The 18,084-nt window shown below is 41.4% G+C and overlaps 1 protein-coding gene across 2 annotated transcripts in view; it reads left to right on the forward strand.

Annotated features, from left to right (window-relative positions):
- Positions 1-14,144: 14,144 nt before the first annotated feature.
- EHHADH (enoyl-CoA hydratase and 3-hydroxyacyl CoA dehydrogenase) overlaps positions 14,145-18,084 on the forward strand; it is an 84,244-nt gene continuing 80,304 nt past the window's right edge. The window contains exon 1 of one of the 2 annotated variants that reach the window (XM_003894722.5): positions 14,145-14,288. In XM_003894722.5, coding sequence (XP_003894771.3) covers positions 14,215-14,288 — 74 coding nt within the window. In that variant the 5' untranslated portion in view covers positions 14,145-14,214. The remainder of the gene's footprint in view (positions 14,289-18,084) is intronic. The other variant, XM_017955612.3, reaches the window with a different exon arrangement.

The raw sequence follows: 18,084 nt of genomic DNA on the forward strand, positions 1-18,084 counted from the left end.
CACTAAAAAATGCTGGGGTGCTGAAAATCTCAAGTGACCCAGTTACAGTAGTAGTGTTGCAGGCAAATCCCCAAATTTAGGCTCAGCTCACAAGGCCAAGTGGGTTCTTGGCTTCATGCAAGAAAGAATTCAAGAGCAAGCCGACAGGCTGGGAGCAGTGGCTCATGCCTGCAATCCCAACACTTTGGGAGGCCGAGGCGGGTGCATCATCTGAAAGTCAGGAGTTCGAGACCAGCCCGGCCAACGTGGGGAAACCCCATCTCTACTAAAAATACAAAAATTAGCCAGGCATGGTGGCGCATGCTTGTAACCCCAGCTACTCGGGAGGCTGAGGCAGGAGAATTGCTTGAATCCAGGAGGCAGAGGTTGCAGTGAGCCAAGAGGGTGCCACTGCACTCCAGCCTAGGCAAAAGAGGTAGACTCCGTCTTAAAAAAATTAAAAAATAAAAATAAATAAAATTTAAAAAGAGCAAGCCAATAGAGTAAAGTGAAAACAAGTTTATTAAAAAGTAAAAGAATAAGAGTGGCTGCTCCAAAAGCAGAGCAGGGCTACCCCATATGCAGAGTAGCATTGAGGGAGCTGCTGGCTGGCTATTTTATAGCCATTTGATTATATGCTATACAAGGGGTGGATTACTCATGAATTTTCTGGGAACTCCTGGAACCGGGAGTTTCTCCCCCATCCAGACCATACAGGGTAACTTCTGGATGTTGCCATGGCATTTGTAAACTATCATGACACTAATGGGAGTGGTTTTTAGTATGCTAATGCATTATAATTAGCATATGATGAGTACTGAAGGTTGCTTTTTTGCCATCTTGCTTCTAGCTGGTTTAGGCTGGTTTCTTTACTGTCCCCTTTCTTATCAGTGTGGTCATGTGACCTGTTGTTTACTGTCTCCTGTCTTTAATCAGTGGGGTCATGTGACCCACTGTTCTGGGAATGGGTCTTTGCAGGCATTATTAAGCTGTTTCCTTATCCTTAAACATCTTATGACTACTGGTCATGACTGGCAAAGGATGTGCCTTGCTAGTTTTAAGATGGAGTTGATTTTAAAATGGTGTTACCCTGGGTCTCCCATGCTTCTATTTCCCTAGCATAATCCTCGCTTTACTTATCAGAGAACCCTTAATCTTAAGGAGAGATGAAGGACAAGATCATTCTTCTGTAACTTCTTCCTGCTGATTTTATGAGCATAGCCCTGCCTAGTAAAGGAGGAGTAAAAAATATCTGGATGCCTGATCTAAGGGGCAGGGGCAGGATGTCTTTATTTCCCAACTCAGAAGATAGGACAGGTTAGAAGCCTTGTGCCAGCATGATGTTTATATGGGATTATTATAATCTAGACCACACAAATTTCACCAAGACGTTAAACAAGCAAGGGCCAAAGATTAGTAATAACAAGATAGCCATCAAAAGTCCTAGGAAGAGCAAAAACTAAGTGAGACTTGGGAGGGCGCTTTTAATGAAAAGTTGCCCCATGAGGCCAAAAAGCCGACGACAGCTCCAACCCTAGCCAATATAAGGCCGATTGCCTGCTGGCATAGCACTCAGGTGAGTGATGTTATATAATTGTATGTTAGGGTCTCTGCTTGTCCTATTGTGCATTGATCCAGGAACCAAACGTTATCAATACCCTGATAATCATGTGTTTTATGATGCCAAATGAAACACAAGTTATTTATAGGCTGATTGAGTGGGTGACCACATAGCCATAGATATCCATTGGGGTGCAAATCTGTACGGGATGGAGTTGTTAAGAAAACGGAGTACCTGCAGGAGGGACTAAGGCTGTTACTTATGTGTTTATTTGCAAAACAACAGCTTTAGGTGTCCTAGGAGTTCACAAGTATAGGTCATGGTGTCTTTCTCAGGTGCCCCTGTGGGGCCTCATAAGAAACAGGTTTAATCTTTGACAAGTGTACCCAGCTAGTGACTCCCTCAAATTTAACAACAGTTGGGGTACTTAGCAACACCTGATAGGGGCCCTTCCATTTTGGTTAAATTTGATCTTCAGGGAATCCTTCTCTCCAAGTTTTTAATAAGACTAAGTCTCCTAGTTGAACAAGGAAGCTATGAATATTTATGAAAGTGGTCCTGATGCATGTATATTGAACAAACATGGAAGAAACATATGACTGTTTACCTTGGGGTGGAGAATTAACCCTTCCTTGGCATAGTCTTAGATTCTGTTTATAATTTGATATTTTATTGCCTTGAAGAATCTGTCAGTCTTATAAGCTCTATTTTAATATTAAGCCTGGTCAGTTGTGCCTGAATTCCAAGGGGTAGTGGGGGGAGTATAGCGAGGTGTGTCCAACCTCCACTTCCTTCATGGCCAGAACTAGTTTTTTCAAGTTTTGTGTGTGTGTGTGTGTGTGTGTGTGTGTGTGTGTGTGTGTGTGTTTTCCATTTCTTTTGGCCAAGAGGGGTGTTCATTCTGTTGGAGAGCTTAGGATTTTATTTTTGCTTATATGTTTCCTTTTTTGTCAAGGTATGAAAGAGGCAGCATCGATAGCCAAGCTTTTATTTTGTCCCATATCGATGCTGGGGTGACTTGCTACCTGCCTCGGGTCCATCATGTCCTTCAGTGGGAACCCTGTGGCAAGGGACTTAAGAGTCAAAAGATTTATAGCCAATGAAACATTACAGGCCAGATGGGAATGGAGATGGACAGGCATTCATCAACCCTTAAAACCCCCTTTAAGCAACCTAAGAGCCAAAAACCAAAGCCAAAAGGCAAGGTCATAAAATTGACTTTTCTATAAATTCTATGCATTGAGCTATTGTAATCTTGGCTTTAGCAATTAGCTATACAAAACACAAGCATTTTTTTTTTTCAGCTGCACAGGCATCTGTGCACCTGGCCTTGATTAGAAGGGTCTGAATTAATTTTATCCCTCAGGACCAGCCCCAACAATCTCATGTGATAGTCCCTGGGCCACCTGGAGGGATTTAATAGTTTTAAATTCTGTAGGTAAAACAAAATATTTTAAAATTAGCAACGTTTTAAACAAAAGGTCATAGGCCTTGCCTAATTCTAAAGAATGATAGGAAAGGAAGCCCATAGGTAGCCAAACATTTAAATTATTTAGTATCAAGGCATAGAAAAAATTATATAATTTCAGATAAAGCTAAAAGTATTAAATGAATTTTAATGTTTTGAATACAGGTCTGTCTCTGTGTCTCACAAAAGCAGTTTATGGCTGGGTGAGGTGGCTCAGGCCTATAATCCCAGCACTTTGTGAGGCTGAGGTGGGCGGATCACCTGAGGTCAAGAATTCGAGACCAGCATGGACAACATGATGAAACCCCATCTGTACTAGAAATACAAAAATTAGCTGGGCGTGCTGGCAAGCACCTGTAATCTCAGCTACCTGGGAGGCTGAGGCAGGAGAATTGCTTGAACCTGGGAGGCGGAGGTTGCGATGAGCCGAGATTGAGCCATTGCACTCCAGCCTGGGCAACAGAGCGAGCGAGACTTCCTCTCAAAAAAAAAAAAAAAAAGCAGTTTACTTTAATTGCTGCTTTTGCCCAGGTCTAAAGTCAAGGCTTTGGTTAACTTGGGTTTGGTGTCAGATACTGGCAGGACTCCATGTCTTCTTCAGATGAGATGTGTGTACCCAGGAGTCAAAGCCCTGTAACTTAGCACAAGGATTAGTTAATAACACCTGATAAGGACCCTTTTAAGGGGACAAGAAGGAGTCCTTTAATGGTTTTCTTCGAGTATATGTAATTATCAGGCTTGAGGTGGTGATACTGGAGTTCACGCTCTGACTAGAAGCTGTAGAAAGATTCTACAACCTTGCAGTGATTAATTTGTATAGCCTTAATAAGCCCCAGTAATAAGACTGAGAGACTTAATTTAGGATTTTGATTTTGAGGACATTTGTTTAAGATGTAAACAGGCTCAAAACATTTGATTAAAACAGAATCACAGGTTATTGTAAAATAAGTCATACATTTAACCAAGAGTGATAAGTGATAATTAAAAGACCTCAAAGGCAATACAGAAAGTTAAATGGATGTAAAAACCTTAACCCTTTTAAATCTCAGATGGTTTTTTTTTTTTTTTTTTTTTTAAAGACGGAGTTTCGCTGTTGTTGCCCAGGCCTGAGTGCAATGGCATGATCTTGGCTCACAGCAACCTCTGCCTCCCAGTGTTACAGGGTGGGTCGTTGTTCTAAGAACTCCCAGGGTGGTGGCAGGCCGCTCCCAAGATGGTGGCAGCCGCTCCCAAGATGGCAGCAAGCCTTTTGTTCTCTCACCTGAGGTTCTTTTCCTCACAGATTCCAAGGAATGGAACCTTGGGCCATGCAGTGAGTGTTATAGCTCTATTAGAAGCTGTGGGTCATGGAAGAGAACCATGGAACCCAGCAACTAGTGTTGCTGAAGGAAAGATCATCTCAGGCCTTCTCAAGCAGAAAAAATGCTGAGAACACCAAGACTTTGCAAAAGCTGAACTTCTGAGATGTGATTCTGAGTTTTCAGAAGAAATAGGCGGGCCGGGTGCAGTGACTCACGCCTGTAATCCCAGCACTTTGGGAGGTTGAGGCGGGCAGATCAGCTGAGGTCAAGAGTTCCAGATCAGCCTGATCAACATGGAGAAACCCCGTCTCTAATAAAAATACAAAATTAGCCGGGCGTAGTGGCGCATGCCTGTAATCTCAGCTACTTGGGAGGCTGAGGCAGGAGAATCGCTTGAACCTGGGAGGTGGAGGTTGTGGTGAGCCGAGATCACGCCATTGCACTCCAGCCTGGGCAACAAGAGTGAAACTCCATCTCAAAAAAAAGAAAGAAAGAAAGAAATAGATTAGGCCAGGCACAGTGGCTCATGCCTATAATCCCACTACAGGAGGCTGAGGCGGGGGGATCACTTGAGGCCAGGAGTTTAAGACCAGTCTGACCAACATGGTAAAACCCTATCTCTACTAAAAACACAAAATGTAGCCAGGCATGGTAGCGCCTGCCTGTAATCCCAGCTACTTAGTAGGCTGAGGCAGGAGAATCGCTTGAACCTGGGAGGTGGAGGATGCAGTGAGCTGAGATCATGCCACTGCACTCCAGCCTAGGCAACAAGAGTGAGACTCCATCTCAAAATAAATAAATAAATAACAATTTTTTAAACATTAAAAATTTTTAATTTTAATTTTAATTACAGGCATGGTGGCTCACGCCTGTAATCCCAGTACTTTGGGAGGCTGAGGCAGGAGAATTGCTTGAACCTGGGAGGCAGAGGCTGCAGTGAGCCAAGACTGTGCCACTGCACTCCATCCTGGGCAACAAAGTGATATTCTGTCTCTAGAAAAATAAATAAAATAATAAAACTAAAGGAAATAGATTATAAAATTGAAAGTAAATTTTTTTCTAATTTCAGTAAGAGCAAGTCAATACCTTAGGAAAATCTTCTTTTAATATAGGGGACCAATCTTAAAAGACTATTATAAATAATTCCCTTTAAATTATAGCTAACTATGTATGGTGCAACTCAGGGTGAACTTGCACGTGTTTCAGGTGACTTAAACCTTCTTTTCTTTTTTTCTTTTTATTTTTTGAGACAAAGTCTCGTTCTGTCACTCAGGTTGGAGTGCAGTGGCGTGATTTTGGCTCACCACAAACTCCACCTTCCAGGTTAAAGTGATTCTCCTGCCTCAGCCTCCCGAGTAGCTGGGACTATAGGTGCGCTCCACCACGCCTGCCTAATTTTTGTATTTTTAATAGAGACGGGGTTTCACCATGTTGGCCAGGCTGGTTTTGAACTCCTGACCTCATGATCCACCTGCCTCGGCCTCCCAGAGTGCTGGGATTACAGACGTGAGCCACCGCACCTGGCCAACCCTTTTTTTCTTATGCTAAATTCTTCCCTTACCCTACTCGGCTGAGGACAAGAGAAACTCACCTAGCCTCCAGTTCCTATCATTACATTTCATGGCTATCACTTTAGTAGAATGGGAAGCATGGGAAAGCACAGACTTATCAAATTATAAGGATGCTAAAAGTCGGGATTTATACCCATGAACCAAAGGAAAGCTCAGAGTAGGGCATTGCCTCTGGAAGGAAAACATGCAAAGTGGCACCTGTGCCCACCTAAGGTCAAAGATGTCTGACACTCAGATTGGACCCCAAAGGGGGTAACGCGGGGGATCCTCCAGACCTCAGTCTCTCCAAAGGAAACACCCTCGGCAGAGGTTCTGAGGTCTAGTACTACCTGCTTAGAATTTTCTCTGGCAGTTGCAATACTGTTTGGCCCCAATATTGTTTAGAATCTGGAGTTTGCTGTTGAATGGAAAAGTGGAATGGAGTTGCGTGTATCCAGGCTTTTGGGCTGCTGTTCTAAGCAGGGTCAGGACTGGTTAGTATGTGAAGTTCTCCTTTGGTGCTGTTTGGCCCCCGTGTTCTTTGGAATCTGGGGAGGTTTGGCCTTTAAATATCAAACTGCTGTGAAAACTGCTTTACCTGAAATTTTGGTTCACGGCATTGTATTACCTATTGGGGCAAACAAAGTAAAACTGGCAAGCTTGTATTGCTGTCTCATGGCTAGGGTTCCAAGCTATTGGATATTTGTGTGTGTATGTGTATATACATGTCTAGATGTGGTTATTTGTATGTACACTTATTGTTATATGATGTGTCTACAAAACTGACTTATAAGAGCACTCATATATTAAGTAAATAAATCTAAGCAATTTCAAATTCATGTGACTTTATAAGTGGCTAAACAAGTTGGTTTTAAAATTATTGATAAAATAAAAATAGGTATGCCTTCAGAATTGTCAGCATACATGTTGGTCTGGATTTTGTTTGTCTTTGCTAGACACTTTGAGATGTCAGTGTTTGGCATAGAAGGTTATAAAACTATAACCCAGCCAAAACAAAATGATCTGGGTTTGAGTGCTTTTTTTTTGACAAATGAGAGTAATTTAATATTGCTTGCTAAATCTTCTGAGTTACTGGTAAAAATACCAATGTATTTAACTTTGAGGCTCTTACTTAGGTTTGGGTGAGCCCCTGATGTTCACTGGCTATTAAAAACATGGTTAACAAGGAAACAACTAACTTTAAATGATAATGTCTAATACCTCAGTTTACAGAAGTAATCTAGATAAACTGTTAAAAAAGTAAAAGAATTAGCCAGGCACAGTGGCTCACACCTGTAATCCCAGCAATTTGGGAGGCCAAGGTGGGCGGATCACCTGAGGTCAGGAGTTTGAGACCAGCCATAGCGAAACCTCGTGTCTACTAAAGATACAAAAATTAGCCAGGCATGATGGCGGGCGCCTGTAACCCCAGCCACTCGGGAGGCTGAGGCAGGAAAATTGCTCGATCCTGGGAGGTGGAGGTAGCAGTGAGCCAAGGCCGTACAACTGCATTCCAGCCTGGGCAACAGAGTGAGACTCCACCTCAAAAAAAAAAAAAAAAAAAAAAAGGAAAGTGAATGAATTGAGTACAGTGAATGTAATAAATGTTTTAGGGAAACTTTTTATGTAAATTAAAATCTTGAAATTATTTTGGATGTTCATTGAATATCTGGGTCATTTCCAATTAAGAAAGGTTTGTGATATGGGGAAGTAAGTTTCTGAAATTGTGTAATTGTTCTTATCTATAAATGTCCATATCTGATAGTTCAGGATTTCCTGCTTTTTAGGATTTCATTAAAGTTTTGAGTTACCAAGGATAAGAATTCTAGTTAGCGCATAATTCTGTATACAAAATGTGCCTGAAAAAGTTGTGTTGTTTATGAGAAAAAGAATAGTTTTGTCTAATTCAGAAGTTATCTAAAAGACAATCCTAAGCAAAAAGAACAAAGCTGGAGGCATCACGCTACCTGATTTCAAACTATACTACAAGGCTATAGTAACCAAAACAGCATGGTACTGGTACCAAAACAGATATATAGACCAATGGAACAGAACAGAGACCTCAGAAATAACACCACACATCTACAACCATCTGATTTTTGACAAACGTGACAAAAACAAGCAATGGGGAAAGCATCTCCTATTAAATTATGCTGGGAAAACTGGCTAGCCATATATAGAAAGCTGAAACTGGATCCCTTCCTTACATCGTATACAAAAATTAACTCAAGATGGATTAAAGACTTAAATGTAGGACCTAACACCATAAAAACCCTAGAAGAAAACCTAGAGAGTACCATTCAGAACATAGGCATGGGCAAAGACTTCATGACTAAAACACCAAAAGCAATGGCACAAAAGCCAAAATAGACACATGGGATCTAATTAAACTAAAGAGCTTCTGCACAGTGAAATAAACTATCATCAGAGTGAAGAGGCAACCTACAGAATGGGAGAAAATCTTTGTAATCCACCCATGTGACAAAAGGCTAATATCCAGAATCTACAAAGAAACAAATTTACAAGAAAAAAACACCCCATCAAAAAGTGGGTAAAGGATAGGAACAGACAGTTCTCAAAAGAAGACATTTATGCAGCCAAACAGACATATGAAAAAATGCTCATCACTAGTCATCAGAGAAATGCAAATCAAAACCACAACTAGATACCATCTCATGCCAGTTAGAATGGTGATCATTAAAAAGTCAGGAAACAACAGATGCTGGAGAGGATGTGAAGAAATAGGAACGCTTTTACACTGTTGGTGGGAGTGTAAATTAGTTCAACCATTGTGGAAGACAGTGTGGCAATTCCTCAAGGATCTAGAACTAGAAATACCATTTGACCCAGCAATCCCATTACTGCGTATATACCCAAAGGATTATTAATTATGCTACTGTAAAGACACATGCACACATATGCTTATTACAGGACTATTCACAATAGCAGAGACTTGGAACCAACCCAAATGTCCATCAATGATAGACTGGATTAAGAAAATGTGGCACATATACACCATGGAATACTATGCAGCCATAAAAAAGATGAGTTCGTGTCCTTTGCAGGGACATTGATGAAACTGGAAACCATCATTCTAAGCAAACTATCACAAGGACACAAAACTAAACACCGCATATTCTCACTCATAGGTGGGAGTTGAACAACGAGAACACATGGGCACAGGGAGGGGAACATCACACAATGAGGCCTGTCGGTGGGTGATGGGCTGGGGGAGGGATAGCATTAGGAGATATACCTAATGTAAATGATGAGTTGATGGGTGCAGCAAACCAACATGGCACATGTATACCTATGTAACAAATCTGCACATTGTGCACATGTACCCTAAAACTTAAGGTATAATTAAAAAAAAAAGAAAAGGTTATTTATGAAACAATGTAGTAAGGAACCAGTAAGTAGGGGAGAGAGATGTGAAAAAAAAAAGTTTACATAATAAAATACTCCTTAAAACCTAATAGAAAATTGGAGAAATTTGGCTAATTAACATTTCATAGTTGGAGCTCTTAGTCTTAATTAAAGTAAAATAAGAAATATAAGTATATTTTTTAATATACTTAAGTATGAAGCCGGTTAAGTATGGAGCTAAGTTTCACGTACATGCATGCATTGCTTCACATCGTTTACTGTTTTGCATGGATAGTGCTGGAACTGGAGTACTTATTGGTCATGTGCCTAGAGTGAATTTCTTGATTGTACAGGATGTATGGTGATATTGGTGGACTTAAGGATATTGAATTGTGTATCAGGAATAAAATATTCATTATGTGGGTGTTTGGAGACCCTGAGTAACACTATAGCCTCCAGGGTAGATTGAGTAGGAAAAATTTAGGGTTGGGTTCCTGTTTGTTTGTTTTTGCTTCTAATTTTCATTTGTTTGCTGTTTATTCTCCTCTGGACTTTGCTTGTGGTCACATATTTATAAAACCATTTTTTTGTTTGTTTTTTAAGTTTCTAGTGGAAGGCTTTTATTTGGTTTTGTGAATAGTTATTTTATTTTCTATGCATTTCTACCAAGTCATCATTTGTTCCATTTATCTGCAATTCCTAGGCTACCTTTGTCGAACCCACAGGAATTGACAGAGCACATTAAGCTTTTTTTTTTTTTTTTTTTTTTGAGATGGAGTCTCCCTCTGTTGCCCAGGCTGGAGTGCAGTGGCTCAATCTCAGCTCACTGCAAGCTCCACCTCCCAGGTTCACACCATTCTCCTGCCTCAGCCTCCTGAGTAGCTGGGACGACAGGCGCCCACCACCACACCCAGCTAATTTTTTTGTATTTTTAGTAGAGACGGGGTTTCACCATGTTAGCCAGGATGGTCTCGATCTCCTGACCTCGTGATCCACCCGCCTTGGCCTCCCAAAGTGCTGGGATTACAGGCATGAGCTACTGCACCTGGCCAGAGCACAGTAAGCTTTTTAACCTTAAACTAACTTTTGGATATTAGGCTTCCTGATACTTTAACTGTATACTTTTGTAAATAGAACTTGAGTCATATTTCTCTCTCTCTGCCCAATGTCTTCAAAATTTGTGAATTATTTGTGAATATTCTTAATTCATGACAATGTGTTTGTTTGCATACAGTTGAGCAGGGTCACTAGGGCTGCTCACAGAGAGACTACTCAGAAACCTGACATGCCAGCAATAGGGTAAGAATTTCTTACCAGTTGGACTTCTGGCCCCTCTCTGTACAAACTGGTTGAATGAATGGTAAAAGATTATAAGAAGGCATGGAAATGTAAATTTTTATAAACATTTAACAAGCTTCCCAAAATCAAATTGCAGCTTCAAAATTGTCTTTTCTGACCTCAAATTTTGAGATACTACATCAGGCCCGTGAACCATCCAAAAGAGAGATAAACAGGATTATTTGATATGTTTAGTTACATGGGAAGCATTGTGAAAATAAAAAATAATGTTTAATCTTCAGTTTATATGTTAGTAAATGATATTAATATATGTTCCAAAATTGTATGGAATTTCTAAAATTCTAATATGTGTGAGTGTATGCTATCAATCATAATTATTATGTTATTGTAGACCACAGAAAACCAAATCTCCTTGTCAATAGTGTTTTTAACTATCACTGTTTAAAGTCATTTGAACTCCATGGTCTAAGTCAAATTAGCTATGAAAACCCATTAGTTATCAGTGCTATGCACCTAAATTGGAGAAACAACTGGTATTCAAGAGGACATAAGTCTAGTGTTAAGTATGGACTCATGGAGAACCAAGATGGCCACCTTGTTCTTCCTGAGTCCTTAAAGCTTTTGTTATTAAAGTTTCTGCATTCCATGACTCATCATGGAAAAGACAAAATGATCCAGATTAAATATATATTGGTGTGCCGACTTATAAATTGCTAAAATAGTTTATAATCAATGTTCGGTTTACAATCAAAGCTTCAGGTATATTTGGCTACCTGATGGGCCATTTAAACATTTAAACTGTCGTTTTCTTTTCTTTTTCTTTTTTCCTTTTTTGTTTTTTTGAGATGGAGTCTTGCTCTGTTGTCAGGCTGGAGAGCAGTGGTACGATCTCAGCTTACCGCAACCTCCCCCTCCTGGGTTCAAGTGATTCTCTTGCCTCAGCCTCCTGAGTAGCTAGAATTACAGGCACGTGCCACCATGCCGGGCTAATTTTTGTATTTTTATTAGAGATGGGGTTTCACCATGTTGGTCAGGCTGGTCTCAAACTCCTGAACTCGTGATCTGCCCACATTGGCCTCCCAAAGTGGTGGGATTACAGGTGTGAGCCACCACATCCAACCATCATCCTTTATTTACATAGGGCATACACCAAGTAACTAATGGAAAATTCTAGGGGGTATTGAAATCCCAGAAAATTCTGTAACTGGGCCACTGAGCCACTTGCTCAGGCCTGCTCCCTCCCTGTGGAGTGTGTTTTCATTTTCAATAAATCTCCGCTTTTGTTACTTCATTCTTTTCTTGTTTTGTTTTTGCATTTTCTTTTTTTTTTTTTTTTGAGACGGAGTCTCGCTCTGTTGCCCGGGCTGGAGTGCAGTGGCCGGATCTCAGCTCACTGCAAGCTCTGCCTCCCGGGTTCACGCCATTCTCCTGCCTCAGCCTCCCGAGTAGCTGGGACTACAGGCGCCCGCCACCTCGCCCGGCTAGTTTTTTGTAGTTTTTGGTAGAGACGGGGTTTCACCGTGTTAGCCAGGATGGTCTCGATCTCCTGACCTCGTGATCCGCCCGTCTCGGCCTCCCAAAGTGCTGGGATTACAGGCTTGAGCCACCGCGCCCGGCTGTGTTTTTGCATTTTCAATTCTTTGGTCAAAACGCCAAGAACCTGGACACCCTCCACCCGTAACAGTTTCACTAGTTGCATGTGATTGTAAGACAAATAAAAATGATGTTGAGGGCCAGGTGCGGTGGCTTACACCTGTAATCCCAGCACTTTGGGAGGCTGAGGCGGGCGGATCACAAGGTCAGGAGATCAAGACCATCCTGGCTAACACGGTGAAACCCCATCTCTACGAAAAATACAAAAAGTAGCCACGCATGGTGGCAGGCGCCTGTAGTCCCAGCTACTCGGGAGGTTGACGCAGGAGAATGGCATGAATCTGGGAGGCGGAGCTTGCGGTGAGCCAAGATCGTACCACTGTACTCCAGGCTGGGTGACAGAGCGAGACTCTGTCTCAAAAAAAAAAAAAAAAAAAAGTGATGTTGAGGCAGGAGAATATGGCCTGGAGGCAGGGAACATAAAGACTTCCTAGAACTAAATCAAATGATGGAAACACTTCAGCTATGACAGGAAATGTTCTCTTCATTTACATAGGGTGTACACTGAGTAAATGACTTTGAAACTTTACTTGGTCCTCTTCATTTACATAGGGCGTACACCCAGTAACTAATGGGAAACCTCTAGAGGGTATTGAAACCCCAGAAAATTCTGTAACAAGGTCCCTTGAACCTCTTTCTTCAGCCCACTCCCACCCTGTGGAGTGTCTTTTCATTTTCAATAAATATACGCTTCTGTTGCTTTGTTTTTTCCTTGCTTTGTTTGTGTGTTTTGTTCAATTCTTTGTTCAAAACACCAAGAACCTGGACAACTTGCAGTCCAGACCCTCCTCTAGTAACAATGTTATATAAGTATTTAGTTGATGTTAATCACTGGATGAGTTCTTCCTGCCTGCTGCACAAACAAAATCAATTCAGGAAGTCTACAGTATTGCAGTAAGGAAAGAATTTAATTGATGTGAGGCTGGCCACGCCACATGGGAGATGGAGTTATTACTCAAATCAATCTCATCGAAGGCTAGTAGGTTAGGGGTTTTTCAAAGGTAGTTTGGTGGGCAGGGGCTACAGTATGGAAAGTGCTGACTGATTGGGTTGGAAATGAAATCATAGGGGGTTGAAGTTATCCTCTTGTGCTGAGTTGCTTATGGGTGGGGCCACAGGAGAGGTGGACTGGTCCAGGTGGAGCCATCAGTGTCAGGCATGCAAAAATCCTGAAAAAATGCCTCAAAAGGCCAAACTTAGGTTCTACAATAGCGATGTTATCTGCAGGAGTAAATGGGGGTTGTCTGTTTGGTGGCCTCCGGAGTAATGGCTGGCAATGGTCTCTGTCTACACCTTAGCAGACAGAATTCACACTCCTCTATCCTCCTAGCCTGGTGGTCTCTCAGTTAGCTTTACAGAGGCAGTCGAGTTTCGGGTAATAGCTATTATCATTTAAACTATAAACTAAATGTCTCCCAAAGTTAACTTGGCCTGAGCTCAGGAATAATTAAGGGCAGCTAAAGGCAAGATGGAGTTGGTTAAATCAGATCTCTTTCACTGCCATAATTTTCTCAGTGTTAGAATTTTTGCAAAGGCTGTTTCATTAGTACCCTACTCATTTAGGTGAAATGAACAATGTGTATTTTATGTGTTCCAGATGTGTATCAATATCACATAACTGTCAGGGCCCCAGGTATCTGTCCCTGGTTCAGAAAGATCATGAAGATGAATACCGCGATGCGGACAGCTTGCCCGACTCAGCGAACTCAGAACTTGTCCTCAGTAGCCAGCCCCTATGGGCCAAGGGGTTGCAAACTTCCACTTGCCGGCAATTACAACTGTTTCCATCATTCTCCTTGCTGTACCTTGTGGTGGGAGCAGCTTGGGAGTCAATAAAGAGAAAGCGACAAGCGTCTGGAGAGCGCGGGGTGGGGTCTCTGGAGAGGAGGGCTGGGTGGAAAGAGGAGCGGCGGGAGGCGGCGCCCCGGCTCGCATTGGCCCAGTCGGCGTCCCTCCTCTGGGGGCGGCCGGGCGCGCCCGGAAAAGTGGCTTTGCCTGGCGGCGAGAGGCAGAGGTGCCCTCGGTGATAGAAGAAACATGGCCGAGTATACGCGGCTGCACAACGCCTTGGCGCTGATCCGCCTCCGAAACCCGCCGGTCAACGCGATCAGGTAACGTGCTCGGGCGCCTCCAGCCCGGGGACCGTGCGGGCCTTACCCGCCCTCCGGCTCCGGAGGCTTTGACTCTCCCCCGCTGGTTTAAACCGAGAAGGACACTCAGAGTTGAGCAACTGGTACATGCCAGGAGCCCTTTTTTTTCTTTTTCTTTTTCTTTCTTTTCTTTTCTTTCTTTCTTTTTTTTTTTTTAACCTAGATTAGCTTGGTTAATCTTCGTAGAGAACTCTCGTCCCCGTTTTGCTGATAAAGAAACTGAGGCTGAGACAGATCAGCACTCAGGGAGTTGGCCTCGACCTGTTTCTTCATGCAGAGTCCTCCTGCTTACTTGCAACTTTGGCTTTGCAGGTCGACTTTCTAATCCAAAGGTCTTAACTTAGTTCGATGTTGAACTTTGATCCAACCTCACTCCCCAACTTTGAGTCCAGGCTGCCCTTACAATGTTTGGCTAAAGGCTTTAGGAATAGGGCAGTAAAACGGTATAACATTTAAAAATAATAATAAAAGTCCCACTAATGCCAGCGCAGTGATTAAAGCAGAATTGTGCCCTGGTCCAGAAACGCAAAATTATTTCTCCTGATTTGTTTGAACCTCAGGACTTTGGTGCTTCCGAGGAAGACTCACATCAGACTAAGCCTATGTAATAGCATTTTCTGAAAAACTGCACCTTGTCTTCTTTTTCTCACTGGGAAGTATTTGCCTTGTGTGGTGCACTTAAAACATTGAAAAGTGAGATCAATGTTGCTTTTTTGAAAAGTAATGAAGTTATTCGGTTTGGTCATTCTACATCTCTTTAAAAAAGTAGTTATACATCAGCCTTGAAAAAGAATTACCTATCCACAGGGAATAAGATTAGTGGAAATCATAATTTACCAAGAATATATAAAGCATAGAGAGAAAGGTCTTTAGTCAAAATTCTTATCACATACTGCTGAAGCAAAGAGACTGAAATGAGAAGACCTGCTAATTTTAATACAATTTAAAAATCCTACTGTCATCAGATTTGATTTATCATTAGTATTAATATTAATTCAATGTGAATTACTACATTTAATAATGCCAAAAAAATGCAGGACTAAAATCACATAAGGATGACATGTCTACTAACTTGCCATTCCCAGAATAAAAAGCAAAATATCTGTTATGTTGGTTTTGACAAAGAAAAATGTAAGTAATTTGATTACTTGTCCATTTTGGACTGGTCTATATACTGATTAGAATTGCTAGATACTAGGACCTTAGGGGGAAAAGTTCCATACTCTAATACCCATGACTAGGAATGTTTTCTGACAACTGTTCGTTTTTTGTTTTTTTTTTTAGTTTGTTTGTTTGTTTTGGACGGAGTCTTGCTCTGTCACCAGGCTGGAGTGCAGTGGCGTGATCTCGGCTCACTGCAACCTCTGCCTCCCAGGTTCAAGTGATTCCCCTGCCTCAGCGTACTGAGTAGCTGGGCCTACAGGTGTGCACCACCAGACCCAGCTAATTTTTTGTATTTTAGTAGAGACAGGGTTTCACCATGTTGGCCAGGATGGTCTCAATCTCCTGACCTCGTGATCCACCCACCTCGGCCTCCCAAAGTGCTGGGATTACAGGCGTGAGCCACGTGCCCAGCCTCTGACAACTGTTTTAAATGTTTCTGGAATTTAACCTGCTCTCCCTGCCCACCCATGCAACTGCCTGTGCCACCCCCAGCCCCTTTGCAGGAGAAATGTTAGGGCCTACCTCATAAAGTTGTGAAGTTTAAATCAGCTGGAAATTATAAAGTGGCATTTAATAGATGTTAGTTATCATTCCTATTAGTCAGAAGACCTATTCAAGCCCCTGACAACAGGCCCTGCTACTCAGGACCCACTTCAGTTTCATCAAGAAGATATTCTCCACTTGGGAATAAGTACTTCTCTGCCCTTTTTCGTCTGTCTTCTGAACTTTTTTTAGGTAGAAATGTACATCCTAGGAGTTCCTCAAGTTTAACAGATTTCTCAATTTTTTTTATTACACTTTTCTTTCTTTCCTCCCTTTCTTCCTTTTCCCCTTCCTATTTCTAATTTTATATGGGAAGTTGTATCTTCCTAGCTGATTGAGAGATTCTTACTTGAGTGTAACACACACACGTACACACACACATATATGTAAATTTTTTCCCCAAAACAAATAGTTTAAATCCTTCATTGCTAGTTTAGCAGCCATGTTTGCTTCCATTCAGATAAACACCAGCCCCCTTTATAAGCGTAGGACAGGCCTGATTAATAGGCCTGTCTCCCAGAACAATGGCTTTCACACTATTGCTTTACTGTAATCCACAGACTAAGAAAGCTCACGTTTTTACATAGCAATTCAAGATACACTTACATACAAACACGTAACTGAAAACAGTTTTCTAAAACAAAACCTATCCTTACTTGGTGTATTGTTTGATATAGTCTTTTTTCTCTTCTTTTCCTTTGAAAAAATCCTGGTCACAAGCCACAAACTTGATTGGATGACGTTTGGTTAAAAAAAAAAAAACTGTCTGAAAAAAAAAGAAAGACCTCCTATAGTTAAAGAAGTTGAAGAGTTTTGGTCAGTAGTCATGAAATGCTGTCTCTACTCCAGATTCTATTTCCTTATGCCTGACAGTATTAACAGGAAAAATAATTTCGTAACCTCTGCGGCCTTTACATTGCTGTGACTCTCTCTGTCAGCCTGAATCTAGTAAAGTGTGTATCTGTTATAGCTATTTTCATTTTTTTCCTGTTTTTGATATTTGCAAAATTATGAGCATAAATAAAAAAGGAAGATTGGTTGAAATAGGAAAAGCTGGTTTCTTCTCCTCAGTGGCACTGATTGAGTTAATTTTGGCTAGTTTTGTAGGCATTGTTTATTCAGAAGGAAATGTGTGCCTTTTGGATTTTTTTATTATATAATGGTTCTGAATTTGCTTTTCGTGATCAGATTTGGCTTCTAATTAACCAGCTGAAGGCAAGAGGTTTTGTCTGATTTCATCTAGGTTAAGAGGTGAAAAGTAATTAGGTGAAAGGGAACCATTATATACAAGGGCAAGTATCCTTTTTATTGCTTGGGTTTTTAGCTCATAGTTATTGGTCTTAACAATATGGCCTTTACAGAAGTTTGTTGTTGTTTGTTTTGTTTTAAAATTTATTTTTAACCCTGTATACTAAAGAACAGAGATTTTACCCAGAATACTTGGAATTCCAAGGCAAAACTGATTGGAATCTGGTTCTGTGATTTTTCTTTTAAGCAGTTCCTCACCACTTGCCCTAGATTCTCTTCGGTTGCTTGGTACTTATTAATCCCCTCCTTCTTCACAAATTTTCTCTCTTGGTCTTTGTGACTTTGAGCTCACTTGCTGAATCACGCTGCTGAGCTTCTCCCACTTCTTAAATGAAGATATATCCAGAGGATCTGCCCTCAGCTCTCTTTTCCATTGGTAGACTCATTCAGTCTTGGTTTTAGCTATCTCTTTTGTGGATTACTTCCTCATATACTAAAACTTGGCAAAATCTGCTACATGCCCTATCTTTCCACGATCTTGCCTTTATCTCTTATCTAAGATTATGCTTGGCTGTCACTGACAGAATACTCAAGATAATAGTAAATTAGACAATAAAAAGCTAGTTTCTCTCGTGGCAGTGTCCTGGAATGATACAGCTGCTCCACAATCAACAAGGGCCTCAATTATTTATTCTGTCTATCTCTTGCTCTACCATCCTCAATACATAGCTTCCGTCTCCTGATCCAAGCTGGCTGCTCCTGATCTAACCATCATTGGTGCCAGGAGTAGGGAGGAAAGAAA

The sequence above is a fragment of the Papio anubis genome, chromosome 2 (assembly GCF_008728515.1).
Source record: "Papio anubis isolate 15944 chromosome 2, Panubis1.0, whole genome shotgun sequence".
In the NCBI taxonomy this organism is placed as follows: domain Eukaryota; kingdom Metazoa; phylum Chordata; class Mammalia; order Primates; family Cercopithecidae; genus Papio; species Papio anubis.